Source organism: Cercospora kikuchii (genome assembly GCF_019650295.1).
Source record: "Cercospora kikuchii DNA, contig_00001, whole genome shotgun sequence".
NCBI classification, from domain to species: Eukaryota; Fungi; Ascomycota; class Dothideomycetes; order Mycosphaerellales; family Mycosphaerellaceae; genus Cercospora; species Cercospora kikuchii.
This window is the reverse complement of record NW_025408582.1, coordinates 4,036,213-4,052,817: the sequence shown is the minus strand read 5'-3', so window position 1 is coordinate 4,052,817 and position 16,605 is coordinate 4,036,213. Positions and strand designations below refer to the sequence as shown.

Here is a 16,605-nt window from a genome sequence, read left to right as displayed (position 1 = left end):
TTACTCATGAAGGATTCAAGTCGTGTGGGCCAATCGCGTCGCGATGCGCGTCCCTGGCCTTGGCTCCGTCACCTGAGGGGTGAGTACGAAAACGAAAAGCTTCCTTCAGGCGCGGAGTGCGCTCGCTGCCTAATTTCTGCCGTGCAACTTCGCTTTGCAGAAGCGAAAGAGTATAGTGCGCTGGGAGTTGTGACTGCATCGCTTACAGGTTCACCATGCACCGGGACCTTGTACACAATGGTACCCGGCGATATCAGTGTAAGCATCGACCGTTCTGCGAATTGGCATGCTCAGGGGCATCAGTGGTATCCGTGGCGGCCGAATCCTATGCCTTTGTAGATGGTCCATTGCCTCTCGCATCCATATGTCCTGGAAGCCGAACTGAAGATTTGTGACGTTGACCGCTCTAGTGGGCTCCATACTTGCTCGGTATTCGAGACTACACATCTGCCAAGCTTGTCGCCAGTGCTTGTTTCTGACAGGATCATGGCCGCGAACCAGCCCTTTGACGAGTGTCTGCCTTTCTTTAGATGACTTCAATCCTGCAAGTCTGACGATCCCGCGTAGATTGCCCAGTACGACGAAATGTCGCGCATCCTGGTCAGATACGGTTCGTCTGCTGAAAGCAGCTATGTGAGTTCCAGATGCGTCCAACAATCTCACCATAAACCAGCAGAGAACTTCGAACATTCGATGTGCTGACAGGAATACATCCTTCTTATACATGTGAATTGTAACGGCATGCAGTCGTTCCCATATGTCGGATGTATCAGAGAACTTTGATGCGCAGAATTCGACCATCTTCTTTCGAACGTTCTCAAAATAGTGCTGAATGACGAGGAGACTGGGTACCTGGTTGCCTTGAACTTGAGCAGTTTCGGGGCACGAGTTGAAGACCAGTGAAGAAATTGGAGAAGTGCTGCTACGATGTCCGCGATCGGGTGAGCGCAGGTTGCATTCAGCCACGAGGTCCGCTAGTGCATCGGTGAGTCTGATGGTGGAAAGCAGTCGTCGTCGCTGATCTAGCAGATAATCGAACGTTATTGGGTCGGGTGGTGGATAAAGCTCAAGATAGAGCTTGATGTGATGGCCCAGCACAACCTCGTATTGTCCTAGGGACTGGGCCAGCATCCAGTCGCGCAGCAAGTCGCCTTTGAAGAACAACGCTCGTGCATGGCAGCAGGTGGAACGTAGGTTCGAGAGATCTGTGAACGACAGGCCTGTGATGACCATGGTCCAGAGTTCGACTGGGAGGCTGAAAAGGTTGGCGAACGTAGTGCTTGCCTTGGTGTTGCTGCCGAGCTCAACATTGTCGACATCGGGACTTTTCTCAATTCTGCTACGCGCCATCCGAGTCCTAACAAAACTGCGTACCGACTGTCGAAGAGATCCTTGTTGTGTGTTACTATTCATCTCCTTGGCGGATGCTGGAGTGTCGACGTCGTCGAGGCCGAGCACTTGGGTCAGTCATGAGTTCATGTGCTCACAAGCAATGGGCAAACAGATCGCTCTTGCGATTGTCACATGTGACTGTGTTCGATCAGATCTGAGAGCATGACATGTTGTGTAGGAAATGGTTGAAATTATCGAGAGGCCGGATAAGGTGGATGTGTCTTGAGGGGACGACTGCTGTCGTGAAGGGATGCTGGGGAAAGTACCGGCATCCAGCCATGAACCAACCAAAATCGCTCCCATCGTTCCGCCCCGCACTTGCGTGCAACCCAGCCCACAACGTACTGTCCTCTCACTGTAATCAACCAACAAAGGTCACGACTTCAAAATGCCGTGAATCTACCTGCCGTTGATGCATGCAAATGGTACTACTGTCTTCGCAAGGAGTCTGCTGTCATGGTGCTTGATCCGCCCGCGCGTGAAAAAGCCGGAGGTTGTGGCGGAGAGCCGTTGGCTATCTTCGTCCCAGCAACGGTACCGACAGACCGCTGTCAGGCATGATGTTCTGTATGCAGATCAGAGGCGGGCATCAAAAGATGAGTGGTATACATAGCGGGCAGATATTTTCTGTCCAAAGTTGTGATGCTTTCTCAAATTCGTCCAAACATGGTATCCACCGTCATTTTGGCTTTATGGCCTAATGCGACAACTGCAGCCACAGAAGGACTGATAATGCAGCACCAGCTGAGAAATCCATACGCAGAAATCGAGGTCATTCGCTGTCACGATATGAAGAAGCTGGAAGCCGCTGATTATACAAGACCTCGAGGGAGAGTGCTGCTGCACATCTATGGCCATGAAGCCACAGTGCAAGTATGCAGTTTATTGCGCGCGTATTATGCTGCGACGGGCAAAGCACTGGACGTGGAAGCCATCATTTTTGATACGCCTCCACCAAATTCCTGGACAACCACGATACAATCTGGTCGAATGCTCTGGAACGCCTGTGTCTGGGCTTTATCCTGGGCCAGCTGGACAGTAGATGAGCCACCATACAACAGAGATACGTGGATCCGGCAAGACTTACAACATTCTCGACTCCTCCCACAATCGACCAAGATTCATCATGCTCGCAAGAGTGAACGAAGGTTCTTCGATACCGGTCGCGAAGAAGCTGGGATGGGGATCCAAATTGTGTCAGGGCTGCCAGCGTCACGCTGCTTTCGACGTGATGATACGATGTGCTGTTGAAAGAGTTACGGACATGGCTCCGGCGAGTTTATGCGTATTTATCCCAATGCCTCGTCTAGAGGCTCACTGAACGTTGATCCTTGGGCCGCCAATCTGGTACTCTGCACTGCGAAGTTTCCCCAGGTCACCGCAGCTCTTGGACAGCATTGATCAGTGATCAATGGGCCAGAGGTGCCATTGCGGCTGGATTTTGTCCCCAGGATGGAACAGAAGAAGAAAAGGAAGGGCCACGTGTCGACGCTGCACATGTCTCTGGCAATCAATATCTGTGGCAAGATCGACCAGTATGAAACCTGCGGTTCAAGTCACGATCACGAGTCGCGCATGGAGTCGGCGCTTCCAGATATGAGGCTTCCGGGAGAGTATTCTTCGTTCCGAGCGCCTAACTTAACCACGAATTGGCCTGAGCGTGGGAGAACCTCGCACTGGATGGAGAAAAATGCTCAGAGCCCACGAGCTCACTGCGCAGTATTAGCATATTGCATAATAATCATTCATACACGCGCGACATGATCATTCATCCCGAGTGCGAGGCATCGTAGAATGGCGTTCCTGATCATGACGATTGTCGAATGTTCCTTAAGGTGGTGCGGGTCTGGCGATCAGCCGAGCAACGAGCAACCAGCGGGCGGGCCAACCGCCGCTCGCGACGCCAAGATATTTTTGGCGTCACTTTCGCTCGCGCTCTCTTTCATCGCTTTTCTGTTTCATTCCCCCAAGGCCAACGCGTCCCCGTTGCTCGTCTTGCTGTTGCTGCTCGCCAGCCTGTATTCGCTGCCAACTCACTTGCATCACTGAGTGGATTTCACTATCTCTCTCAGTCCAGCGATTTCAGCCCTGCTGCCCAATTCGACCTCCCAAGCACGACAACGAGCTTGCGCCCATCTAGAGCTACAACCGCCGACTATCCGACATCCTTCTACAAATCCGATTGTGCGGATCAGGAGCCATGGCGGCGCCAACTCAGCTTGCTTGTGAGCACCTCCTCATGTCATGCCAGCCACGGACATTGACTAATATTGCCCAGATCGCACGTCAAAGACCGTCGGTGTCTTTGATGCCACGCCAGTCTACACCAACCTTCCTGGCTTCGCACGCCCCGAGGGCAACTTGCGCTGCTGCGTCTATTCCCCCGATGGCCGATTCTTCGCCTTTGCTTCGCCGGAAAAAGTCGTTGTCACCGATGCGTCGACTGGACACCTCGTTACCACTCTGCCAGCGGAGAATGTGTACGAGCTCGGCTTCTCCCCCCTCGGCACATTCATCATCACCTGGCAGCGTCCTTCCAAGGATGAAGAGGGCAATGCGACCAAGAATCTGAAGGTCTGGCGCACAATTGATGACAACGCAGGTGCGGGCGGCGAGCGAAGTGTCGTTGGTCAGTTCGTGCAAAAGAGTCAGACTGGCTGGAATCTGCAGTACAGCCCCGATGAGCAATTTTGCGCGCGCCAGGTCACAAACGAGGTACAATTCTACGAGAGCAAAGATCTGGGTACGGTGTGGCAGAAGCTGCGCGTGGAGGGCGTCAGTGACTTCGCCATCACCCAGGGCAAGACACATTCAGTTGCTGTCTTCATTCCTGAACGTAAGGGCCAACCAGCCGCCGTCAAGGTCTTCAAGGTTCCAGAGTTTGCATCTCCCGTGTCGCAGAAAACCTTCTTCAAGGGCGATAAGGTGCAGCTCAAGTGGAACCAAGAAGGCTCCAGCTTGATCGTGCTTGCGCAGACCGAGGTTGACAAGACCAACAAGAGTTATTATGGCGAGACGAACATGTACATTCTGAGCGCGAATGGCGGGTTCGATTCACGCATTACCTTGGACAAGGAGGGACCCATCCATGATGTGACTTGGTCACCCAACTCGAAGGAGTTCGGCGTTGTTTACGGCTACATGCCTGCCAAAACCACCATCTTCAATCTACGAGCGGTCGCACAGCACAGTTTCAGCCTAGCGCCCCGGAACACCATCATCTTTTCTCCACATGGCCGTTTCGTGCTGGTGGCCGGCTTTGGAAACTTGGCGGGCCAGATGGATATCTATGATTTGGAGAAGAACTATGAGAAAGTATGCACTATCGAAGGCAGCAACACATCTGTTTGCGAGTGGAGCCCCGACGGAAAGCATATTCTCACCGCTACAACCAGCCCTCGTCTGCGAGTCGACAACGGGATTCGCATTTGGCACGTGGGCGGCGGCCTTATGTACAACGAGGACTTTCACGAGCTGTACCATGTTGTCTGGCGACCGCAGCCTGTTTCTCAGCATCCATTGGGCAACCCGCTCCAAGCCGGTCCGCCGCATCCCTCAGCCCTTGAATTCTTGGGCAAGATCAAGACACCTTCAAAGCCTGCAGGAGCTTACCGTCCGCCAGGGGCTCGCGGTACTGCGACGCCTCTCTCATTCAAGCGCGAGGATGAGGGTGGCGCAGCTTTTGTACGAGAAATGATGTCTGGCAAGGAACCCACCACCGCATTCGGACCTCGCGCTCCTAGGGTGCGTCATGTTCCCGGCGCTGAGCCTGTCGAGCAGAAGCAATTACCGCCTGGTGCAGCGCCTGGGGGCGGAGTGAGCTTGGCTCAAGATGGCGACGAGAACCTCAGCAAAGCCGCCTTGAAGAACAAGAAGAAACGTGAAGCCAAGAAAGCGAAGGATGCTGAAGCTAAGGCTACGGGACTCGCTCCCACACAGAACGGCGATGGTCATGCTAACGGCGCCTCGCCAGACCGGGCCCAACGCTCGCGCAGTCGATCGAATGCCGGAGCTAAGGGATCGCGGCCACAATCTCGGCGACGTGACGGTGCTCCACCTCAGCAGCAACAACAACAGCCAAAGAGTGCATCGCAGGCTGCGCCACCAGCCAAGCCAGCAAATGGAACGATTGTGCCTGCGCCACCGGCACCTCAGGTCGAGGTCACGTCTCCCGCCGCCGGATCGCCGCAGGAGAAGAAGATTAGGTCTCTTCTCAAGAAGTTGCGCGCCATTGATGATTTGAAAATGCGACAGGCTGGCGGCGAGAAACTTGAGGGCACTCAAGTGTTGAAGATTGGTACTGAGGAGCAGGTCAGGAAGGAACTTGGCGCCTTGGGCTACCATGGTGATTAGAGCTAGACTCATCTATCTGATCGCCATATCTCTCCTCCACAACACGTGCAGTTCCAGCAAATTGTGAGCACGTCGCGCTGAAGTGCATTTGTGTCAATTGTGAGAGTGCCGTTTGTGGCAATATGTACAACTATGAGGTTCCGAAAAGAGACCAAAAATCACCCAGCACCTTCCTTATCTCGTTAGCATATTTTGAAAGCTCGAAAACGGTCCTGATATTCAATTGCCACAGCACTTGTATTAAAGCGTGAGAACCCTCACAAGATTATGTACGATTGCATTCGAGCCATTAATGAACTCGTCTCATCTTCTGGTATACAACATTTCCGTCATCACGATGTCTTCCCCGGTATAGCATCCAACGCCGCGCGAAAGACCTTGATTAATTGATCCGGGTCTTCCAATCCCACGCTGAACCGCACCAAACTAACTTCACAACCATATTTTGCCGCCCAATCCAGTTCGAGATAATGCGCCAGCAGCACGAACGGGCTTGATAGTGTAAAGTTGGTCCCCAGCGAAGGTCCTTTGTGCGTATTGAGATTGTCGTAGAAGACTGCGGCATCCTCGACAGAGTGGAAGGTTGCGCTGAGCAGACCTCCGTATCCGCCGTCTGGTAACCGACATGCGTCGTAGTTTGCCTTGGAAGGCGAGTATTTGGGGTAATTAATTTGCTTGACTTTGTGGGAGGATCGTAGAACGTCGGCGATGGCTTCGGCGTTGACGTTGATTCTTCGAATGCGCTCAACAAAATCGCGGCTATTGCGTTCGAGGTAGACCGAATCTTCTTCGAATTGATTGTCTTCGTACTCTGTTCCAAGGACAGCTTTGAGGGAGGTGTACCATTTCGAACGGGGGTTGAGGATCATGGCACCACCCATGACGTTGCTGTCGCCTGAGAAGACTTTTGTGAGAGATGATACAACGATATCGGCGTGAGGGAGGACGTGGACGTTGAGGAAGTTTCCGATTGTTTCGTCGACGACAATAGCGAATTCGTATTTGTCTGCCAAGGAGCGCAGACGGATCAGGTCGGGCGTCTTCAGGAGTGGATTTGCTGGAAATTCGCAGAAGAGCGAAAGGAATCGCTCGCCGTACTCGAGACGTCGTTGGAGGTCGTCCAGATCGTTCGCATCCGCGTGGCCGTAAAATTGTGCTCCAGGTCCGAACTTTTCTAACACTTTGAGGGTATCGACATACGGAAATCCAAACATGATGCTTTTGGCTGGCCCACGAGCGAGGAGAAGGGAACGGTGGGCCGTAAAGATCGCATTCATGCCTGTTCCGAAGAGGTAGACGTCGTCGACCGAGAAGCCCGGCACGTCGCGTGTTCGTTCTGTCGCTTGATTCGGAGATCTCTCAAGGGCTTCGTGCAGTTCCACGTCGGCGGTGAGTGATCCAGCGATGCGCTTGCGGATGGCGAGTTTGGCTTGCGCTGCGAGTTCATTGCTCAGATTTCGACCAAATCTCGTCTCGACAAATTCTGCTGAGTTGGAGATGTCTTCACCATTTGTGTGGGCGGTGTCACCATTGGACCTCGGGGGCGTCTTCGGTGGCGTAGTCTGGCCATTCGTAGGGTTTCCAAGATCAACAGACGTGTTCTGCTGGTATCGCCTGGGACCTTTGGACATGCGTTGTGGTTGCCGTGCGAGGGAAGACTGATCGACGAGATAGCCTTCATCAAAAGCTCGTTGGCAAAACTCAGCTCGTCGGCTGGAAATGCCCTCGCCACTATGTTGCCAAAAGGCCTTTGCTGCTGGCCACAAGGTCTGAGGATAGATCACAGCAGAGACGCGTGGCAGGATCTTGGTCGTGTGCGCAGCTACATGCTCTGGTGTGGGCACAAAGTCGATGCTACGAATCGTCGAGCAGTCTGCACCTGGTGATTGACGTTTGATAAAGTCCTTGCAGCGAATGGCACATCGTGTTGAGGGCATCAGCATCGCATATTCGGTATCGACATCGCCATGTGCAGCTACAATACTTCGTGCAAACTTCTGGATCGACTTGTGTATGAAGAAGCTGCTTTGCTTTTAGTCCTCCAATCAAAACAGGAACAACTAGATCGACATACCGTGGGTAACCACATTGCATCTTGTCGACGACCCATGCTTCGCCTTCCTCGTATCCGACATTGGATTTCCATGTTGGGAGCGACACGCTCACAGCCTAGTGCTAAGGTAAGCGTGGGTACGTGGAGAAAAGTCACACCACACAAAAGCTTACATGCGGCGTATCTGGAGGAATAGTGTTGCCCAAGTTGTCATTGAACGGCAACGCCACTGTCGATCCAATGGCTGCTGCTGCCATGTCTGCTGATCGAAACTCAAAGCTCTCCAAGTGACAAAAGGACTGTACAATTTCTTGCGTGAGAGTCAGCAGCAAACAATCCAATGCCAGTGTCCAGCAAACAAGAAGAGTGTTGGATGAATGAGTAACGCAATGGTCGGAAAGCGATCTCGGCATGCCCAGAGTCACAAGAAAGATCTTGCTCGTGCATATCGGCTACTTTCGCCGGTGGTTCCGAGTGAACGGGTGGAAAGCGCGCTAGTAGATAGATCTCGGGTCGGAAAAACATATTCCGAGTCAAAAAGTTCGAAGCTCTGGTCTGCGATGCGAAGCGGCTCTAGCATACACTCCATGGCTCCTCCAGCACTCAAGAGACGGAAAGTCGAGCACGTCTCGTCGAGTGAAGAGAGCGATGACGGTGCATCATTCGCCTCGTTCGGCCAAGGCGCGGACAATACTGGAAAGCAGGACTCTGAAGCGAACAGCAGCAGCTCTCACGACGAATTCGTAGACGCCGTCGAGGGCGCTGAAGATGACGAAGATGACGACGACGAGGACGAAGAAATGACCGATGGCGACGACGATGAGCGGCGACCTGACAAACGATCAACTTCGGCCACGACACCGAAGCCCTCGAACACGGCACGCGACACGAAGCGCAAGTCGGATAGCAAAGCCCAAGTAGGCGCAACGGCTTTCGCTAGCGGAACGTTCAAGAGCAATGTTTTCAAACTGCAGGTGGACGAGCTGCTGGGACAAATCAGACCAAGGCATGGCCAACGAGAGACAGCTGCCGAAGCTACTCTGCACAAGTTGAAGAAAACCATTGAGCAGATCCCGTCACGAGGTCCATACTTAGTCGACGAAGCCGAGAGAGGCTTGCTCAAGGAGAAAATCGCTGTGCCTTTTCCGGAGCCTCGACCGGCGCGGGATGCCAAGTATAAGTTCAGCTACGCGAAGCCTATGAACGTCAATGTTATTGGCAGTTTTGCGTTGAAGACCTCGAGCAGATTGCGAGACATGGTCGAGGTCGATATGGTTGTTACCATGCCGTCAAGCATCTTTGAAGACAAAGACTACTTGAACCATCGTTACTTCTACAAGCGGGCATACTACTTGGCTTGCATCGCTGCTGGACTGCAGGCTGCCCACAAAGCAGAATACCAGATTAGCTTCAAGCTCCACCACAACGATCCGCTGAAGCCGATATTAACTGTGACACCGCTTGAGACATCAGCTGCTGTTGCGCAATGGACTGTAAACATCATCCCATGCGTTGGTCAATCTCAATTCGTAGCCGGGAAACTGCAGCCACAGAGAAACTGTGTACGCAGTGCCGACGCCGCCAATGATGACTCCTCCGCAACGCCGTTCTACAATTCTTCACTGCGGACAGATATGCTCACCTCCGCGTATCTCAAGCTCATTCATTCCGCTTCGAAGAGATGTGAAGGCTTCAAGGACGCCTGTCTTTTAGGCAGCACTTGGCTGCGCCAACGAGGCTTTGGCTCGTCGCTAGATGCCGGTGGGTTTGGCAATTTTGAATGGATCACGCTGCTTGCCCTTTGCCTACAGGGCGGAGGCCCCAGCGGCAAACCACTGCTGAGCGACGGCTACAGCAGTTATCAATTGTTCAAGGCGACACTTCAGCTCATCGCGATGAAAGACTTTGTCAAGATCCCTATCGTGATCGGTGCTACTTCGGATTCCGTCCACGTACCCTCCCAGCCAGTAGTGTGGGATGTCGAGAGATCTCACAATCTGCTGTACAAGCTTGGGGAATGGTCATACAGGACTCTGCGGTACGAAGCAAGGTCAACCCTTGCTGCTCTCGGCGATCAGCTCCACGATGCCTTCGACACTACGTTTATTCTTCGAGTTCACGAACCGCTGTATCGCTATGATTATGTGGTGCAAGTTCCTCGACGGCGAGTGTCCGCTGGGCAGAAAGCTCCCACACATGAGGGTCAGTCTCAAATCGCGAAGCTATATGGCGTCTTGAAGCAAGGTCTTGGGGATCGCGTGAATCATCTGAGCCTCACATCTGACAGTCTTGCACCTTGGCCTCTGGGCTCAACGCAACCGAGCGAACAATCGAAGAGTCTCATTACTGTCGGTCTGATGGTGAACTCGGATAACGTCAAGCGCACTGTGGACCACGGACCCTCTGCCGAGAACAGGGCTGAGGCTGCTGCTTTTCGCAAATTTTGGGGCGAGAAAGCTGAGTTGCGCCGCTTCAAAGACGGCAGCATTCTCGAGAGTCTTGTGTGGGCTTCACCGCTAGAAAGCGGCCAACCCGTGCTGGAACAAGTCATTCGCTATCTGCTTGGCAACCACTTCGGAGCAGTGACAACGGATGATATAATTCTATCTGGTGATGGATTCGCTAAGCTGGTCAAAGGCGGTAGCGACATCGCACCATTCAACACGATCGTCTCAAGGTACAAGCAATTCGAGCAGGAAATCAGAAGTCTCGAACATCTTCCGCTTTCAATCCGGCAAATTATGCCTGCCGACCCGCAGGTATGCTATAGTTCGATTCGGGCACCTCTGAACGGCAAAGGTCGACCAATCCCGGCGGACGTCACGATACAATTTGAAGGATCTGGGCGATGGCCCGACGATCTTGCAGCAATCCAACGCACAAAAATCGCGTTTCTCCTTATGATCGAAAAGATGCTTCAGGACCAGGACAGCGTGGACTCAATCACAACACGTGTTGGCCTCGAGAACGAAGGGCGAGACGTGCTGAATCAGGGGTTCCTTGATGTCACATATGACAATGATGCTACTTTTCGTTTGCGCATATATCATGATCGTGAGCAGACGTTACTCAAGGCACAAATGAAGAACAAGACCGCGGACCCGAAGACGAGGGAACTGGCCACCATTGGCCTTGCAAAGTACAAACGCGACTACGAAAAGGCTCCGGCTCAAACACAAGCAATTGTGCGTCTATGCACGCGCTTCCCAGCGCTATCAGGATCCATACGATTGACAAAGAAGTGGTTCGCTTCGCATTTGTTATCTAATCACATCTCGGAGGAAGTCATTGAGCTCCTGGTGATTCGCACTTTCACACAACCAGCCCCTTGGAGCATCCCCTCGTCAGTGCAAACAGGGTTTCTTCGCACTATCTTCTGGTTGTCGCGCTGGGACTGGCGCGCGGAACCACTTATTGTAGATCTCTCTGCTTCTGGCGAGCTCAAGCAAGCAGGGATAAATGCCATTCGAACCAATTTCGAGGCGTGGCAGAAGCTGGACCCTGCAATGAACCGCGTCGCACTCTTCGCTGCCTCGAATCTTGACCAGGAGGGCACGACATGGACTGATGGACGACCGCTCAAAGTCATAGCCGGACGTATGACGGCACTTGCCAAAGCAGCGTGCGCGGAAATATCTGAAAGGCAGCTAGGTCTGGAGCCTGCGAGTCTGTTCTCATCGCCCCTTACGGACTTTGACTTCGTGCTGCATCTGTCTCCTGACTTGGCCTCTGGTGGAAAAGCGAAACGATCAAGCGGCAAATTCAAGAACCTCGAGCTATCATCGCTCGATGACACGCCGCTGATTGGCTTTGACGCCGTGCGCGGACTGATCGCGGAACTTGACAACATTTATGGGTCAGCGATTCTGTTCTTTTACGGCGGCCACGAGCGGAATGTGATCACGGGGCTCTGGAGCCCGGTGACTGCCAAGAGAGCGTGGAAGGTCAATCTCGCTTACTCGACGACACCAGTCAAGGGGCAAGATAAGGAGGAGGATGTACAAGCCTCGATCAATAAAAGCGCAATCCTGGCTGAGATAGCTACTTTGGCTGGAGACCTAGTGCAGAGGGTTGAAGTCGTACAGAAATAAATGAACAGCACTTGACCCTGATAATGAGAACAAGTCACATGTCATACACTATCGTGTGGGGCATCGAGCCGTGACTTGTCAACACGCACAAGTGAATGACCGTAGTCTTGGCGCCATTCATCTTCTTTGTTTGCTCCATTTCATGCCTTGAACCAACATGACTTCTAGCATCGCTCTGTAACACATTACTTCTGCCACAATTACCACTGTTCTCCACCACTTGAGTCAACATGGCGTCCTCGACCGCCCCAACTCGAGAGCCTCCTTTGAGCAGCCTCAAACCTTCAAGTCAGGATGCATCGCCCTTCTTCAGTCTTCCCGGCGAGCTCAGAAACAGGTGCGTCGAACATATCTTCAAGATGCAGACTCGAGGCTGACATGTCGCAGGATCTACAGACTCGTTCTCGTCGAGGAGCACGACGTGCTAGTCAGCCACACTGGGTACACACGATCAGGCCTTCTAGGTGTCTGTCAGCAGATTGTAGCGGAAGCGACAGCAATCTACTACGAAGAGAACATCTTCCAGAGTGTGGTGACCGATTATGACTCTCAGGTCATGTATGACTTGTGCCGCCATCTGAACGCCATGAAACAGCGCGGCTTGTCAGTTCGAATCCAGGCCACTTTTTGCCTCAACTCCTGGTCACCAACACCAAACTGGAAGAATTTGATAACATGGATCAAGAGGTATTTTCTTCGTGAAGTTACCTGCGGCATGATTTGGGGACCGAATGCTGCTCATCTGTTTATGAGAGACGAAATCACTTTCTACACCATCGGGGCAATGTTCTCCACGGCCAAAACCTTGACGGACCAAGTGTCGTGGGACACGGTCGAGAAGGCATTAGAGATGAACCGTCAGACTCTGATCCACATCGACCCGGCTTGGAGAGATGACTGATTGGATGGATGACTGATTGGATGGATGGCTGATTGGAGAAATGACTGATTGGAGAGATGACTGATTGAATAGAGGCCAGGGGCTGATTACAGGCAGGAGACGCCTTCGAGAACTCGATGCTTGCGGCTCTCCCATTCACATGCAGCATGATTCTTGTGCTCACGGTTGCCTCCAGAATGTTAGCAATGACATTGCTATCGTTGGACCCGAAGGTGTTCCTTATAGAGACACTGGTCGGTCATTTGCATTGATATCAGAGCAGTGGACTTGAACATCGAGTCGGCAGAAATTACTGCCAGAAATAGCAGCATGCTCGAACCAACCTCGAGTGGGGGAACGCGAAATGGAAATTCGATCCTCTACCTTCTCTACGTGCTGTAGCCCTTTATCCTGTTCCATAGTCTCAATGTACAATTCGTAAAGTCCCTGGATCCTACAATTCCTCGCTCCCCAAACGTGAAAGCGAACATTGCCTATCATCTCTGTCTTCTCCTCCAAACTCTTCCAGTCCCCGAATCTCTTTCCGAGTTTGGTTCAATTCTTTCGCCTTTTGGTCGATTTCGGCCACTTTGCGGTATACCTCCGCTCTCTCTTGACCAAGAGCCTGTTTCTTCTTCGTGAAGCTGATGTACTGGCGGACATTCTCGCGAATGAGTCTGTCCTCAGCGTCTTCTGCGGGACCGAAGAGCTGTTCTAAGATCTCATCGTGCTCTCGGCTCTGTGGCTGAGGGAAATAATCAGGCACTTGCATTCTGTTTCGTGTGACTTGTAGTCCTTCGTCAGGAACACTCGTCGGCTCGGAATTGTCGCGGATGGAAGTCGTGGCGAAGGCGCCGATAGCTCTGGGCGCCGGCAGACGGACAACTTTACGTGGACGAGGAGATGCTGTTGCGCTTCGAGTCAAGCTTGGTTCTATCGTTTTTTCGATCTTGCACTCTTTCCAGGCGCCCATCTTGATACTTGTGGTCGCGGATTGAATGTCTTGGGCAGTCATGGTACTGGATGGTGCGGAACTGCTAGGTTCCGTCAGTCGTGCGTTGATGGCTTGCTGCAAAGCCCTCTTGATGACTTCTCTCTCCGCTGTCAGCTTCGAAAGCTCGACTACTGGCCTGAGCAGATTTAAATGCCATCTGGATGGCCTCTTCCTGATATCGTCTTCATTCTCAGTGCTCGATTTAGAGCTTCTAGCACATAAGGGCGCAAATTGATGCGTTGGCCACGATGTATAATCCTCGCCCCAAGCCTCTTTTATTTCAGCGACGCACTTCTGTTGGTTCTCTGCTTTCGTCGATGCCTGAACGCTTCGGTGAAGTTCCTCGGATTGCTTCTGCTTCTTCGATGACCCAATGTGGTCTTCTTCATCGCGGTCGTGCCTTTTGCGAGCCACAATACTGTCTGCTTCGGGGGAGTCATCGTTGGCCTTGTCGATATGCTGGACGGGCAACGCCACCGCATATGATGGTGCAGAGGTAAGACTGGGGGACTTATCCTCTGGCAGGTTGGACTTGGCACTAGTCATGAGCGCCGTCGGAGCGCGTCCGGAAGAAGCCATCGAGAAGAATGCTGACAGGCAGGATCCGCGTGAAAGGTTCCTGTTTTGCCCTTCCTCGATCCTGTTGTGACCTAATTGCAATTACCGACGTATTTATACGACCGCTCTGCTACGAGGACGCTCAATAAGGCATAGCGTGACCTCCAATGTGGCACAGCAACAATTCTTCAGGGGCCACGGCTACCCTTGTCGAGCATCACGTAGCTGGAATTAGAATGTTTCAATCACCATAAACATGGTGTGCGTCGACAGGACAGGAGCGCAAGATAATCTTTGCCAACAAGAAGGCTGGCGTGTCTTGGCTGCAGCTCTACTGCGTTCTTGCGGCACAGCTGCTGGGGTTTGGCGTCTGAAGTGTTTAGCGAAAGAGGGCGACGGGCGGCCTCTGGATTGCAAATTTGACAGACAATCTCCTGCATCTGCAGACCAGGCACCGTATGCAATTAATTTAAATCCGCAGTACCTGGCGTGTGGCGATAGGGCGCTGTGCTTTGATTCTACACCGCGTTGCGCTGCACTCGAGCGGTGCGCACGATCCGGGTTGGCTTCGTTCTTTTTATGAAATTCGGAGCCGCAACGACAATCGCTTGAACGACAATGCCGATTGAGGTCCAGCTAGAACGAATTTTCGGCGGGCTCGCTTGAATCGTAGACAGATGCTGTTGTGCCAGTGTTCTTTTTGTTTTTTGAGTTCTCTCTTTCGTGATATGGACAGAGTGGGGTGTTCTTCATCTAGATCTCGTTTGGAAATTCCCTTATGTTGACTTCTTGTTCAATTCCCTTTCCAAATACTGCTCTAGTAGTTCCATGACCTTGCGGTCTTCTTTCTTCTCTTGCAACTCACCGCTGTCCCACCACAGGTGGATGACACCAAACACAACTTCAATCACAATGAGCCATATGATCGTCCATTCCAACATCGACGTGTGCTTCTCGCTCAGTCTTTCGCGGAGCACGGCAGCAATCTCAGAGGCGTAGTCCATCTTCTCGTTGAGTACTTTGATACGCACTCCGACATCGAGTGCTTTGCCAACCATATCGTAGTAGCCTTCCAGCCCGAGCTCATGTGGGCTGTCCCAAAAGAGGTCCGGCAGGCTGTCCGTAAGCTCTGAGTAGAGATTAAGCTGTGCTCGGATCAAGAGTAGCTCGCCGGTTTTGCGGAGGATTTCTGATTGAGTATATTTCAGTGGCTTTCCCGAGCTTAAAGTCAATGGAATAGACATTGTGGTGCCGAAGTAATTCGATAGTGCGTTTTCCAGCACTGCCAGTTTCGTAGACCGAGCGAGCGCAGAGGAGAAGGCGATCTTGGCTAAAACCGTATCGACTTCAGAAGCCTTGTCACTGCCCGAGTCCGTCATGGTGCCAAGTATAATAGTGTCGCCTACGATGCGACTTGTGTCTCTGTTCGGGTCTTCTACATAGTCCATGTCTTCGACTTCCATCCTTTCTGGATGTCCAGTGTTCTCTGCAAGACGTTAGGTTGCTCATCCTTCGGCTGCTCGTGATCAGTGTAGACAAAATAGGCAAGAAGCCTTGACTGTTGCACGAATCGAATGCAAGAAAAGTACACCCGGGTGCTTACCTGTCGCCGCTGGCAAGAAGCGCTCAATTATATTGTTGGCCAGTTTGTCAGGCACATTCCACGCCACTACGCAACCTGAGGGGAAGACAAAAACATCTCCTGGACCTTGCGGCTTGTCCTCGCCGCTGGCTTGATCTTTGAGCACATAGTTCGGCGTCTGCACGTGGAGGACTTGAGGGAAGAGATTCGTGCCGAACGGATCCGCCTTGTAGCCTTCCCGATCGAGCTCCCAGCGTGCTCTGCTGAGGTTGTACTTCTCGGCCGCGCAGTATGCAGTCACTTCTTTCAGGGCTGCGTCGGGATCGACGTGTCGCGTCTTGCCACTGCCTTTGATCAAGTCGTTTCGTTGGGTCTGCGCAGCGACGGCGACCTTGCGCAGGGAATTGTTCGTGGCGCGTTTACTGGCAGCTTTCCGCTGCTTGTGCTCGCTCGACACGGCGGCATTCTGCTCCTGGCGTAGAACGCGGTTGGAGGTGAAGTGATTCCGCGGTAGCTTTCGAGCACAAGCTGCCGACGTACTGTGCAGCTGCGGAGCTTGCAAGCGGCGGATGGGAGCACTGCGCGTCGCGGGGAGCGTGGTGAGCGATCGTTTGACCACGGCGCGAAAGGCGATGAACGTGGCTGCTCGGTTTGATGCCATGTGGCTGCAGTTGCGCAGCGTGAGGGAAGTTGGCGAAACAC

General features: G+C 52.7%; 7 protein-coding genes across 7 annotated transcripts; 3 read left to right on the top strand and 4 right to left on the bottom strand.

Moving 5' to 3' along the window:
- Nucleotides 1-210: 210 nt before the first annotated feature.
- On the bottom strand, nt 211-1,413 carry CKM354_000158300 (uncharacterized protein; the record flags this gene model as incomplete). Its single annotated transcript, XM_044796712.1, has 1 exon — nt 211-1,413. The coding sequence occupies one exon, from the start codon at nt 1,411-1,413 to the stop codon at nt 211-213; it is 1,203 nt and encodes a 400-aa protein (XP_044652647.1).
- Nucleotides 1,414-3,592: 2,179 nt separating this feature from the next.
- CKM354_000158200 (uncharacterized protein) lies at nt 3,593-5,745 on the top strand (the record flags this gene model as incomplete). Its single annotated transcript, XM_044796711.1, has 2 exons — nt 3,593-3,617; nt 3,671-5,745. 2 exons carry the CDS (start codon nt 3,593-3,595, stop codon nt 5,743-5,745), a joined length of 2,100 nt encoding a protein of 699 aa, XP_044652646.1.
- Nucleotides 5,746-6,077: 332 nt separating this feature from the next.
- CKM354_000158100 (uncharacterized protein) lies at nt 6,078-8,055 on the bottom strand (the record flags this gene model as incomplete). Its single annotated transcript, XM_044796710.1, has 3 exons — nt 6,078-7,767; nt 7,820-7,914; nt 7,972-8,055. The coding sequence occupies 3 exons, from the start codon at nt 8,053-8,055 to the stop codon at nt 6,078-6,080; spliced, it is 1,869 nt and encodes a 622-aa protein (XP_044652645.1).
- Nucleotides 8,056-8,385: 330 nt separating this feature from the next.
- Nucleotides 8,386-11,889, top strand: CKM354_000158000 (rRNA-processing protein UTP22; the record flags this gene model as incomplete). The annotated part of the gene is made up of 1 exon (XM_044796709.1): nt 8,386-11,889. One exon carries the CDS (start codon nt 8,386-8,388, stop codon nt 11,887-11,889), a length of 3,504 nt encoding a protein of 1,167 aa, XP_044652644.1.
- Nucleotides 11,890-12,119: 230 nt separating this feature from the next.
- CKM354_000157900 (uncharacterized protein) lies at nt 12,120-12,790 on the top strand (the record flags this gene model as incomplete). Its single annotated transcript, XM_044796708.1, has 2 exons — nt 12,120-12,226; nt 12,277-12,790. 2 exons carry the CDS (start codon nt 12,120-12,122, stop codon nt 12,788-12,790), a joined length of 621 nt encoding a protein of 206 aa, XP_044652643.1.
- A 433-nt stretch (nt 12,791-13,223) lies between these two features.
- CKM354_000157800 (uncharacterized protein) lies at nt 13,224-14,342 on the bottom strand (the record flags this gene model as incomplete). The annotated part of the gene is made up of 1 exon (XM_044796707.1): nt 13,224-14,342. One exon carries the CDS (start codon nt 14,340-14,342, stop codon nt 13,224-13,226), a length of 1,119 nt encoding a protein of 372 aa, XP_044652642.1.
- A 755-nt stretch (nt 14,343-15,097) lies between these two features.
- On the bottom strand, nt 15,098-16,564 carry CKM354_000157700 (uncharacterized protein; the record flags this gene model as incomplete). Its single annotated transcript, XM_044796706.1, has 2 exons — nt 15,098-15,807; nt 15,925-16,564. 2 exons carry the CDS (start codon nt 16,562-16,564, stop codon nt 15,098-15,100), a joined length of 1,350 nt encoding a protein of 449 aa, XP_044652641.1.
- Nucleotides 16,565-16,605: the final 41 nt, after the last annotated feature.